At 40.1% G+C, this 12,636-nt stretch overlaps 1 protein-coding gene across 3 annotated transcripts in view; it reads right to left on the bottom strand.

The window, feature by feature from the left end:
• macrod2 (mono-ADP ribosylhydrolase 2) overlaps positions 1–12,636 on the bottom strand; it is a 394,808-nt gene that overhangs the window by 123,543 nt on the left and 258,629 nt on the right. For all 3 annotated transcript variants that reach the window (XM_085800746.1, XM_085800747.1, XM_085800748.1), the window contains exon 6: positions 4,112–4,233. In XM_085800746.1, the coding sequence (XP_085656872.1) occupies positions 4,112–4,233 (122 nt within the window). The remainder of the gene's footprint in view (positions 1–4,111; positions 4,234–12,636) is intronic.

Here is a 12,636-nt window from a genome sequence, read left to right as displayed (position 1 = left end):
ATTCTAAAGGTCACAGTCTAAGGGTTGTTTAATATGGTCTCTAAAACGAAAGTCTAAGGCTGAATGGCTTCCAGATGGTGGCGTCCCCCTCACACACAGTCTGTCTGTTTCTGCCTGACAGATGCTGCACTTGCTTCCAGGGAAGAATTTGAGCAGCCTTCCATGACTAACCAAGACAGGGGACCTGCATTAACCGTCTCCTCGGCTCCATGTACTGTATGGCTTTTCTGCTCTATGGAGAGGAGGTCCCCCAGGGTCTGACATTATACAGATACAGTAGACACATACTGGAGAGTGCACCGTTAAAAAGCACAGGGGCACAGATGAATAATTCTTCTTTCACCAAATAATAAAAACCCTGATTGTGAATGCGAGAAATTATTCTTTCAATCACACGATGATTGTCATCTCTCACTTAGTGGTGAAGAATATGCATGTATTCAGCACTGCATGCCATCTTCACACACAACCTAATTACAGGAATTATTTTTTCTGTCTGTTTTCTGTCAGAACTTTTGTAATCTTGTCGTACTGATGAGGAACAAACTTCCCCCAGTGATCTCAGCTGTTTCCAAACAGAATAGAACAACATGACATGGTCCATATATCAGAGTCACGATGATTAGATCTATTTAATACATCCTGGCTCAAGAAAATATTGATAGCCTGCTAGAGCGTCTTCATTCTTGTGGACTTGAAATGCACAGTTATTACCACAATTCACTCTAAACTCAATCCACCGAATATCTCATTTTTTCTAGCTGTATTTCAGTTTTGGCTCGTCACCTGAGCCTCCTTTAGAGGCACACAACATACTGTAGTATAACAAGCAGTGAGCAGAGGAGGGGGCTGTTTGACAACCGGCTGCTCATCAGCCCAGAGCTGCAACTCTACTTACAGGCTGCACAGCTCCCACGGCTCCCCTGTGTGATGTTGCAAAGCCCAGCCGGCAATGCTGGCATTCTGGCTGTGGGCTGTGGTCAGTCAGAGCCCAGGGAGCCGTGACAGCCTGCTGCTCTTTCAGCCGCAGAAAAAAAAAAAAAAAAAAAATGCACTGAAGCATAAGAGTCCTCTAGGCAGAGAAGAAATGAGCAAAGAACACTGCAAAAACAGTGGCACATTCATATGCCTAAGGAAGGGCTCACGTAAAAGGCATAGTGTATGTATGCACATGGGCACAAGTACACACTATCACTTTCCAGCATGCACAGCAGCCAAATGATTTGGAAAACACAACTCAGTAGGCCATCCAGCCTTCTGATATTTATCCAGAGACTAAGACAGAGTGAGGGTGTTAAAGCCTGGACTGTTCCAGATAGCTCTCAACTTCAGTGTGGGGGTTAAACGGCAGGTTTCTTGGCTCAGGTTGATCGTCATTTTTCATCTGAAGGCCATCCCTCACTAAAGCTTGGAACTGCATCCAATACTTACAGTTTGTCCCGTGGGTCAGGGGAAGTCATATAAACACAATGCACACATCTGCCTTTACATTTCAGCCAATATGGGTTTGGCAAAGTGTCCAGCATGGGTTTTATGAGTTATAAACAAAATAAAGATCAACAATAAGCTACTACAATCTAGTGTATAGATGGTTATTTTCTTATGCAACACTGAAGGCCTGAGGCAGTTTACATAACTAAGCAAGAAATTCTACCCCATTATTTCTCACAACTAAACCAAAGTAACAGAGGTCTAATGTTAATGCCCTCATGAGCGCTGTCTGAGCCACCCCATAATGGAGACTTTATGACTTTATGGACATTCGTTCAAGCTGTTATTTCCAAATGAGTAATTTTATGATAATGGTAGGAATACAACCTAGAAAGTCTGAAACAACCCCAAAACTCAGCCAGGAATTGCCTTGGGTTGTCTAAAAGTCACATATTCTGTCTTCCCCAGTTCTGTCCCAGTAGAGCTATAAATCAGTGCAACATTACTTAGGGACAGGAAAAGCTCTTCTATCAAATTCCTGACTGCTGGGGATAATAGTACATGTTCACTCATACACACTAAATTACCCTAAGGTAAGGGAAATGCAACACAGTGGTGACACTCAGTAGTATTCCCTGTAAACTCTCTGTCTTGACATGCTACAGTCAGAGGAAGATTTTGATGGTGATGACTGGAGTAGCTGTACTGTTTCATAGCCTGAGGGGTGGCTTTGAGCTCCAAGAAACAGGGATTAACTACCAGGCTCTGCTTCTTTTTAATCTTTCATGCTCAAGTTTATTTTGTGTTAGGCTTTGTTTTGACTCCTATTCCCCCATAATGCCCTGGAATCCCCATTAGTGAGCCAGCTGTCTAGGATTCCTAAATGTAGCTCCCCTCTTTTGCCCACTTTGTAGACCCACTTGGTGGGGAGCCCGTCTTCGGTGGGATCTCTTGTTTCTCTCTCGGAGCAAAGCTCATAGTGAGACCCTTTCAGATGAGTCAAAATGAGCTTAGAGCTGATCAGCTAACCAAAAACGTGGACTCTTTGTGCTCTGCACCAAGAGACTGCAAGACTGTCTGTTAACAAAGAATTAGGACTAGAGAACCCTTAGAGCCTCTCTTCAAGTAAGTCTTGCATATCAAGGCAGGCTGGAGTAAAACTAAATCAAGGCCACATCCTTGCTTGAAGAAAGAAACAGCTATTTCCCTTTTATTTGTGGTAAAAGGGTTTCAGTTGTCCTTGCAGCAAGGAGAGATGAAATGGACTGTGGCTAAGATAATGTAATGTCTAGGCTCAGCCCTACAAGGCCAGTCAATCGCAGTACTCCACTGTTTTCACTGAAGGCCTTCTCAGCTGTATAAATACATCAGACAGGATCCAGCCTGCTCCCTGTAAAAACAGAAACTCTGCCTCTTATAAATATATAGACTATTGGATAAATAAATCCAGAGATAGGCCTAAACTAAATAAATCTTTGTAATGTGCCAGAAACAAAGCAAACCAGACAAGCTGGTTCCTGCATGAGGCCTAAGGGGCCTGATGCATGCTGTTCCCTTGCTCATGAATCCTTAAGGCCACCAGGGTAAATTATTCCACTGTGTAAATGACAGCCTAATGTAATATTATTGGGGCTCATCATATCTTAGTGGACGCAACAGTTATTAGAGAAGTTAAAAGATCAGCAGGCATGCTGCTGCGTATGATATAACTTAAAACACTTACCATCACTGCTTCTCCATTTAATTCCCTGCTAGAAGTGTCTGTTGCACTTACAGTAATATAATATAAGTTACCCCCATTGCAGGAATTATTTTAATGGAAATAGGACTCATCTATGTCTTCTCTAATTGACAGTAGGTTGGTTCAGAGACTGTGAGTTATAGCCTTTTGGCGTGGTTGGTTCTGATTGTTTACCCACTGTGGGCAGGGCAAATCCATATATCGTGTGCACTAGACTGAAACATACAGTCCGGAGCAGGCTAGAAGCTGGAGAGCGTGTGAATGATCACTTGCTGCCAGCTGTGGGTATTTTGTGGGTATTGTTTTATCTAAAGCCCTTGTGATTGAGCCACATTAACTAAACCTTGTGTTTTTCCTGTGTTTTAAAGATGAAAACGCTTCTTGAAGAAGTGGCAGAGACGTGTAAGAATCAAAATACTGAAAAATACCTTTTGGGGCGAATTTCTAGGAAATGAAAAATAGAAAATGGCACATTTTTATCAAAGCATTTACAGAATTGAAGAAAGGTCACAGTTTTCTAACCTTAAAATGGCTTCTTAAGCAATGACAAGGGAAAACCTGTGTAGTTACTCACTGTGGCAATATGTAGAGGTGGACACAAAGACCTGCCTCTCATTTAATCACAAGCCAAAGTAGTCTACATGAAAAGCCTTCATTTGACAAACATGAAACAACTCCATTTTGTTGTGTTCTCTGTTGCTTTTGTTTAAATAAAGAAGATTAAGGCTTTTCAGAACTGTATCTAAAATGAAAGATGCTAAATCCTTTTGTTCTTGTGCCTTTTCCCAATTTCCTAAAAAAATTCAAAAACAGCTTTTCTTACTGAGGGCTTACTCGCTGTCAAACAAAAACACTGGCACTATTAATTTCTTTCTTTCAAGCAGCACCTTACAGACTAATTTCTCCTCAGATGAGTTTGAGTTAGCGAACTGTACTCACCACAGTGCTCAGGTTATTCTCCTTCATCAGCCTGAGGGAGTTCTGGTAGCAGGAGGTGAGGTCATTGGTCTCAGAAGGGCCCACATGACCTCTGGCCACTGGACCCACGGTGTGGATCACATCTGTCGGAAGGGGACAACACACAAAGCTCATTTCAGCAAGGCCTACTTCTGGCAAGGTTACACGGTTGGCAGTATTTCTAGTAGTGCAATGGAGCCTAAGGATAAGCACAGTGCTGTAAAAGCTTTCAGCTGTCTCCCATGCAGCTGAGCAGTTGAGGCAAAGTTTTCAGAATCTGCAAAATCATCAGCAAATACAAAATACAATAAAGTTTGTCTCCACAATGAGACAAAGGGGAAGGCAATAACAACCCACAGCCTGGAATGAATGCATTTATTCAGTAAATGAAACGGCAGCTTAGATAGAAAATCAATTACAAGATTCTTTTATGCCATCTACTCAAATATTCATATCTCTCCCTGTACTCTCTTTCCCTTCGCATAGTAATGTCTTTACCTGTCAATCATTGGTCTCCTTGTCTGGCATGGCCAGACAGAGGAATGCAGCTTCTTAATTGAATCATAGGAGTGATGACAGGAAAATAAGAGAATGTAAGCAGTGGCTTGACAGAGACAGAAATCTGCCGCATTCCTCCTGATTACCCTTGGCCTTCTCAGTGTTGGACAGGACAGGTCAAAATCAGTACGCAAGAACTCCTGCATCAACCACACATCATAACAGATTGGCTGCCACACGTGTTGCATTTCAGTGATGCAGTAAAGAGTAAATTAATTACTTGTAATAATAGACAAAATATCATAGTCTGTAGTTCTATAATAAGGAGAAAAAAAACAACATAAGACTTCTTTATGTGTAATATGCTCCGACTATATATTCATAATAATTCCTCAAAAATGTAATTAAGATTTGGTGCAATATCCTGTGAACTTTAAGTCATAGAGTCATGATTGATGAATGTTTTTCTGTTTATTAAAAGCAGACCAAAGTCTTTCACTCCATTCAACAGCCATAGCTGGAAAATCTCAATTCATTGCCCATTAAATATAGATCAAGCATGACTCATATAGGCATATTTGTAGTTTAACACATCAAGTCAGTGTTTCTGTGCCCTTACATATTAAACCCTGTTGAAGTACAACTATTGAGAACTGAGACATGGTTCAGGTGGGGGCATGCTAGGACAACAAAGCAGCCTGTGTTTTAAAATGCTGTAACCTCATGTGTTTTCTTACACCTAAATTCACCATTTACTTCTAATGTAAAACACTTAGCCTCCCTTTCCCACAGAATAAATGTAAGCTATATTACTACTCCACTTCACCATAAATCATTTATAGATTAAATTTAGTTCTCAGTTGTATGTCTGGTTGCTTAATAGGTCAGGAAGATAAAATGCATGGGGGACTGCTATAATCAAGTGGTGTTCACTGGTATTGCTAAAGGGATGAGATTTTGTGTTTGGGAAAGTTAAGAAACAGGGGGTTTGAGTGAGGCGAGGCTAGGGTCGGGCTGTAATGAGAATGGAGCTGTCTGAGGTATTGTCTTTTTCCAGAATAGCAGGCTGAAAATTGCTTAGCACAATGTGGTTATAATGGGACACGTGGTGAGTTGTTTTTCGTGCATAATTCATGCCGTTTTTCACTACAGGAACGGCAACACGCCAATTAGAGTGTGGGTACGCGCCAAAAACCAGACTACTGGTGAATTCATGAAATTTTAAACAGTTCTTATCTCACCAGTACCGATGTCTCCACTAGCATCCTCACCACTTCCACATCAAATAAATATTTATACAGCTGTGTTTCTGTAAGGCAAAAGACATATCTCACTTTGTAACTAAGGAGGTATTCTACAGGAAGGACAGTCAGTTGGAGTAAAGCTCAAATCCCTCCAACAGCTGCTTCGGTATCTCTGTAAACTTAAACACAGATGACCTCTCTACCCTTGGATCTTGAGGAACTGAGGTTATTTATTTTGTTCAGTGGAAAGACCCAATCGTTTTCTAAACCCCACACAACCCAGTGATTATTTGCAGAGAGATGTTATGGGCCAAGCTGCTGAAAATTATAGGAATCTTTCTGAATCATAATTTTCAAGTCTTGTTAGTATCTACTTAGAATCCAGTCCAGTCCTCTGCAGTCGTAGCTAAGAACAAATTTAAATAATTAGTTCTGTAATAATAACAAATTTAACCTTGTCAGTATAGTGCTTTAGCTATGGACAGGTTAACCTTGAAAATCCTCTTGCCTTAAGGAAAAGCCTCTAAATACATAAAAATGCTCGATTTTTCAAAGTGCTTGAAGACTGAGGAAATGGTTATTTATGGCCACACTGTTTTTCAATACATAAATTATACAGAAATGCTCTTTGCAATAAGTTTGAAAAGCTCTGGCAGATAATCCATCCAACATGGGTCTTTATCAACATTGTTGTTTTTCTACTGGAAGAACCCTTAGCTTTTATTATAATTTAAATCCATTAGCTGACAGACACATTTAAGTGTATCAGTGTTTTTTCGTTATTGAGAGGCAGATACCGACATGTGTTTATCATTATCTCCATGCAACCTTCGTACAAGAGCCACATAAATCTCTATCTGAGAGGGGCTGAAAAGATTACTAGCGGTTCTCTTGCAGTGCGGGGGCTGGGCTTGATTACAGGAATGATAACAGATGCAGAAAACATCAAGAGAAATGTCCTGATGTTATACGGAAGCTCTGTTTAGTGTATTGAGAAGAAATGAGGCAGTCAATAGCTGGAAAAATCCAAATCCTCACACCTCCACTGAAAAAGAGGAATCTGCTCAAGAAAAATAAAGAAATATGCAGATAACTAGGAAATAAAAAAAAGCCTGTAATTTCAAAATGAACCCGTAAAAGAAACAGAACTACAGAAGCCAAATTACTAGACACGGTAGAGCGTATAGTTTGCTCGGAGCATACAAAATAAGTCATTAAGGAGCTCTTCTTTATCAATCCCTACTGCACACACTTCCTTCAAGACCCTCGCCTTGCCAATTTCACCAGTAGTTAATGAGCTTCATTCCCGGCAGTGTTTTTTAGTAGCATTTGCCACAAGTATGTCCACTGGATTTGTTTATTGTGGTCTCTTGCTTTGGGATGTAAGGTCAATAAAAGAAAAGACTGACAATTGCCATTCAAAACCATGTTTTCTTTCCCTGAGAGCCTAGGATCTTCAGAGACTAACAAAAAAGGGCAACATAACTAAATACTAGAGCAGGTTTATTGTTTTTCATACACATTCATATTGACTGACACCTTGTATTGTGGTGTGATGACACTTTACTTAGGGAAACATGCTCAGTATTTTTTCCCTCGGCACATTTGAATGTTTATCCTGTCTGTTATATGTCCACTCAGGGAAGGACAGATTTGCTATAATCTCCATTTAACTTTTAACAGGGAGACAGTGGAGTCTTTTAATTGTTGACAGTCTGCTCAATCTTTTTAATTTGAATGGAGGAAATGCACCGTAGTACATGCATTATTGCCGCCTGTTCTGGGCTTCTAATGTGCCCTGATTAGCACACATTTCTCCCATCACTTCTACAGAGTCAATAAAAAGGCAGTGAAATGGGGAAACGTGTAGCAGGCTGCACAGTCCACAGAAAATTGTTGCTTTTATCTTTTCTTTCCTTTTTCTCCTTCTTTATTCAGGGCTATCACATCAACACATTATTTGGTCACATTTACTCAAACACTATTCAAGAAAAAACTGCTTTATCCATATATTATAGAGACTGTTGGGGTTACCACTGTTGTTTAAGCTCAATCATCCTTGAAGGAAATCACAGGAAAAATGCATTACTGGATACAATTACAAAGAGACATATTCAGATCACACACAGCCTTTGTTTGAATACCCTCAGCACCAGAGAGTGTGACTTATTTTTCCCTTAGTTTGTAGAGGAGAGCATCACAGCAAGGGGCTCTGGAGAATAATGAGGCAAATAACTGTATAAAGACAAAGATGCTATTAAATATTTACCCATCAGGTACAGAGTGCTATGATAACAACAGAAGTGCAAGTGTAAGACATAATTCTCACATGCACGTATCAAGTCAGACTGATAATAAAACTTTGTGTAAAACTAAAATAAATATAATTTGGTGCAGCATAGTGTTATCCAAATCCTGATAATTTTAACCACTGTTGAATGCTAAAAACATCCACACTGGGGCCCTGGTAATAATAATAGGAATCACCAGAAATAACTGGCAAGACGTTAACATAGAAATTTGGTCCAGCCAGCAAATATAGATGGAAGAGATCATGTAGAACTGATAGTTCATCTGGTTCACAGGACCATGATTCAGACAGGAATCCCCTAAGTCAATAATCAGTTGTACTGGCGCCATTAAAGGCACATTTAACCAGATTTTTGGTTATTCATATACTGTAAAGCCTGATTGAATTTCAGAGAGCAGCCATCAGCTGCAGTGAGGATGCACCAAAGTAAGCTGATTTATTCAAGTTGAAATAACAAAAACAAAAACAAAAAAACTTCAGTGGAGTATTTTCTTTATGCTGGAGATGAAGTGAGGATGTCTACATCCTTTTCAAACCAGTTCCAGATGGACATGGATACTGAGAATATTATAGAAAATACTACAGGAAGACACTGAAAGACTTTTATACAGGCTATATTTTCTCAATGTCGACCTATTCAGATGTCTAAAATATCTTGATATTTCTCAAAATTGCAAGGGGCTAGCTGTGAGGCTACATTATGTAAGAAAATATAAATATCAGATGTGGACTCAATATTGGCACATTCTTAATAGTAAGTCTCAGATCAGGACCAAAAAAATTTGATCGAGACATTTCTAGTGGGCAAGTGATTTTCAGTATGTCTGGGATGTTCAGGATGTACTGGACACAAAATGACCCCTTAACACACCAAGTGTAGAGCAAGTGTGTGAACATCTTAGATGAGCCTAATAAAATATTCCTCAGCTCTGGGAAAGCTGAGGAATAACCACCAAGGGGACATGCTCACTTCAAAGACGCCACTTTCTTAGCAACTAAAAACTCTTTTGAAATATCTAGACTTCATTTAGAGGAGAAGTGCTGTGGTATTTCAGAGAGGGACCAGCACTCTACAGCCTAATCAATCTTTCATTTTTACTTGCCCGAACTGATTTTGAGGCTACTTTGGCATTCCACGTAATAACAATCCAAAAGGCTGAAAATACAGTAGGTGAACAGGTTTACTGTAGTGTGGCTGCTCCCACAAGTACAGTACAGTGCTAACAGTGTGAGTACCAAACATATCTAGATGTGGGACCCTCATCAAAATCTATTACAATTCACAAGAGCGAGCAGGTAATAATCAAACTGGTTTTGTGCTGCCCATGACAATTACCTCCTACACTTAAGAATCAACAAAGCACATAATGGCTTACAGCCCATTAAGGAATTCAGCCAAAATTGAATTCATATGTAGTCACGATTATTATGGGTTAAGCCAGATTTTATGTGGAGAGTGGACTTCATGGGCTTATTAGTTTGTGAGAGCCGTGGTTATAGAAGTGTTTCTCTAATACAAAGTTTTATGACTGATGCTGAAAATCAGCGACTGCACTGTACTATATACACCCTGCACTCTTGATTTGACTGTGGTGGCTGAGCTGTTTCCAAATTATTTTCAAGTCAAGAGGTAGCTCAATCACCATCTAACTCTTATTTCTAAGGGTGAATCAGCAGAATGAAAACACTAAAACGACTAAAATATATCCTTATATATAATTTCCTAATTAAGAGAAAAGGTTATTTGCATAATAATATCGATAAAAGCACCATCACAATGAACACTGGCTCTGTTATTAAAATTGTCCCTGGGGAAAGTGAATAGTGGCTGGCTGGGATGGCAGGGCATGGGATTTTTTCAGAGAAGTTGCAGAGGTCCCTTTTTATGAGTGAAATAGATTTAAAGAATAATATATGCAGAAATCTGTTGCTGCAGTTTAACTTCCAGCCACACCCTCATCTACTGTATCTGTAGCTGTTAACTACATTAAGAACAAAGGGAGATAAATATATCATTAGCAGTAGTGTATATTTACAGTATCATGCACAATAAACAGAGTGTTGTGTGGGTTTTTTTTGCTCTTGTTAAACACTGCTTAGTGCTGCCAAGTTCCAACCACTCAAACTAAAACACAAATCCTCTTACAAATGCTGCTTTTGATGAATAACTCCCTCCATACATTCTAACATAACAAATATGTAGCTGTGCCGTAACCTAAACGTGCGGGGCGACGACAACGACACAGCAGAGCGATCCTGCGTCAGTAATGATGTAGGAGCTGTCCATGGTTACACAAGTCTCTTGACATATCAAACAAAGGAAACTATGGACTGTGGAAGTTTGAATGGTCAAAATACACAAGTTATGACATGAACCCATGTTCCAGTAAAAAAAAAAAAAAGATAGTTGATTTGGTGGAACCCCTATGGTACCCCACCCCCCACCCCATCCCCCCACCCCACCCCTCTCCTGCTGCTGGGGTATAGCATACTTTAAGGCCCAGTGTACCAGTCATTGTGAACAGAGGAGACCTGTCAATCTTTACTCAGTCATGAAGCTGTCATGTCAAATTGTTAAGTGGCCCATGGAAAAAATAAAAATAAAAACTTGAGAGATGCCATCTTTCTTCAAAGTTCTCTCCAGTGATTCCCATTCCTTCGGCTCCACATGTGTAGCTGACTGTCAGTGTGTGTACACAAGTAGGTAACAGATGTAATCAGCCTGCCAAATCTGCTCGGGGTCCAGCGTTTACAGATGATGTAGCATGTTACAATTGGTGATTGTGTGTGTGTGTCTGTCTACTCTGAACCATACACATTCCAGATCTGGCAGGCCAATAACATCTGGTACCTACAGTACGACAGCATGTTAACAAGGTTGTCAGGTGAGGATTTGTCTCCATAAGGACAGGTTATACAACTGTGATGTAGATTTACAGAGGAAGATAAACTGAGTGCAACAGTTTAGAAAATAGTAAACAGCATGAAGACTGAGAGAGAGGGAACAGGGATAAATTACTAAATTACTAAATACAAAAGGAGTGAAATATTAAATTACTTAACTTTGAGCCTCTATTAAATTTAAAAAGTTAAACAGGAAATTGGTGTTCAAGTGTTAGTATAAACACTTAAACCTGTCTGACTTTCACACAGTATAGTATAGCATCAACAAGCAGAACTGAAAGAAGGTTGTGAGTGACATATTACAAGAAAACTGTAAGACTGTAAGTAAACCGTACGGGGGAAATGACATGAAGAGTGTGTGTTTGTACTGAATGTGTATGAGTTCCATTGGGTTGTGTGGGTGACAGAAACGAAGCCTTGGCAGTAATGGCTGGTTAACATGGCTCCCCGAAGGTTTTTTGATGGTTCATGTAAAAGATTTCAAAAGTATCCAGGTGAGTGTATTTGTAAATTCCTCTGTACACACTGCTCCTTGTAGGAGCTGTAAAAAGCAAGTAATGGCAGAGTTTGACTTCCCAAAACTTCCCAATCAAAGTGTATGATATTGTATACGGTGGATGCCAGCCGCTGCCACTCACACTCTAATTCCATAATGCCCACAAGACTCATCACATTTCCAGTAATTAAGTGTATTTCGACGTGATTGCTAGTCTGGACCCTCTCAGCATGCACACAGCTGTTCCCATGTTGGTCGCTGAGGATTACTAAATGAAGTGTGTACACCCACTCGGACATGGAAACTGGTGTTGTCATGGTGACAGAGAGTGCGGAGTGATCCCCTAATGCTCACTGAAGCTCCAGTCTCAAAGAATGGGCTTTTTGCAGACCTGGAATCATCTGCCTCATGCCGAGCAGATACAGTTGTTAGTGCATTAATATTCCCTTCTTTAAAAATGGATTAAGGGTATCTTAGTGATTATTCATACACTTGGGTTTCAAAGAGCTTTTCCATTGTGAGTGTCACTGAGATTCTGTCACACTTGAAACAGGCTAAGGGGTAAAGAGCACGGCAGGAGCAGTTACAGAGGATGATGACAGAGCATCATGCACACATGCAATATCACAGGCATCTTCCTGCTGATTGTTGCCAATAATTCTGTTATACAAGAGTTCATTTGGACTCAGAAAAGCTCAAATCTCACTGTTCATGACATAGATGCTACTGTACGTTACATCAATTAATCAGATTTGGTGTGCAGGATGCTCCTTTAGTGCTATATTTTTCTCTGTGAGAAGACGCAACTTTTTGAGTGACTAAGAGGCATGAAGCACAGCAGAGACATCCGTGCACGCACGCATGCACACATACACACTCACCAAGGCATAAAGTACAGTACAAAACATTCCATGCTGCCTTCAAATGTCAAGAAGCTCTTCCAGTGAAAGAAAAAACTACTTAAAGCAGAAGTAAGCGGAATGTTTGTGTTAATATAAGTCTTAAATAGTTATATCTTCAGACAGCAATCACTTATATAGAGTGTTTGGTCCGA

Source organism: Trachurus japonicus, chromosome 15 (genome assembly GCF_045865225.1).
Source record: "Trachurus japonicus isolate A0001 chromosome 15, Traja_1.0".
Lineage (NCBI taxonomy): Eukaryota > Metazoa > Chordata > Actinopteri > Carangiformes > Carangidae > Trachurus > Trachurus japonicus.
The sequence above is the reverse complement of the archived record's forward strand: the minus strand, read 5'-3'. Positions and strand labels throughout refer to the sequence as shown.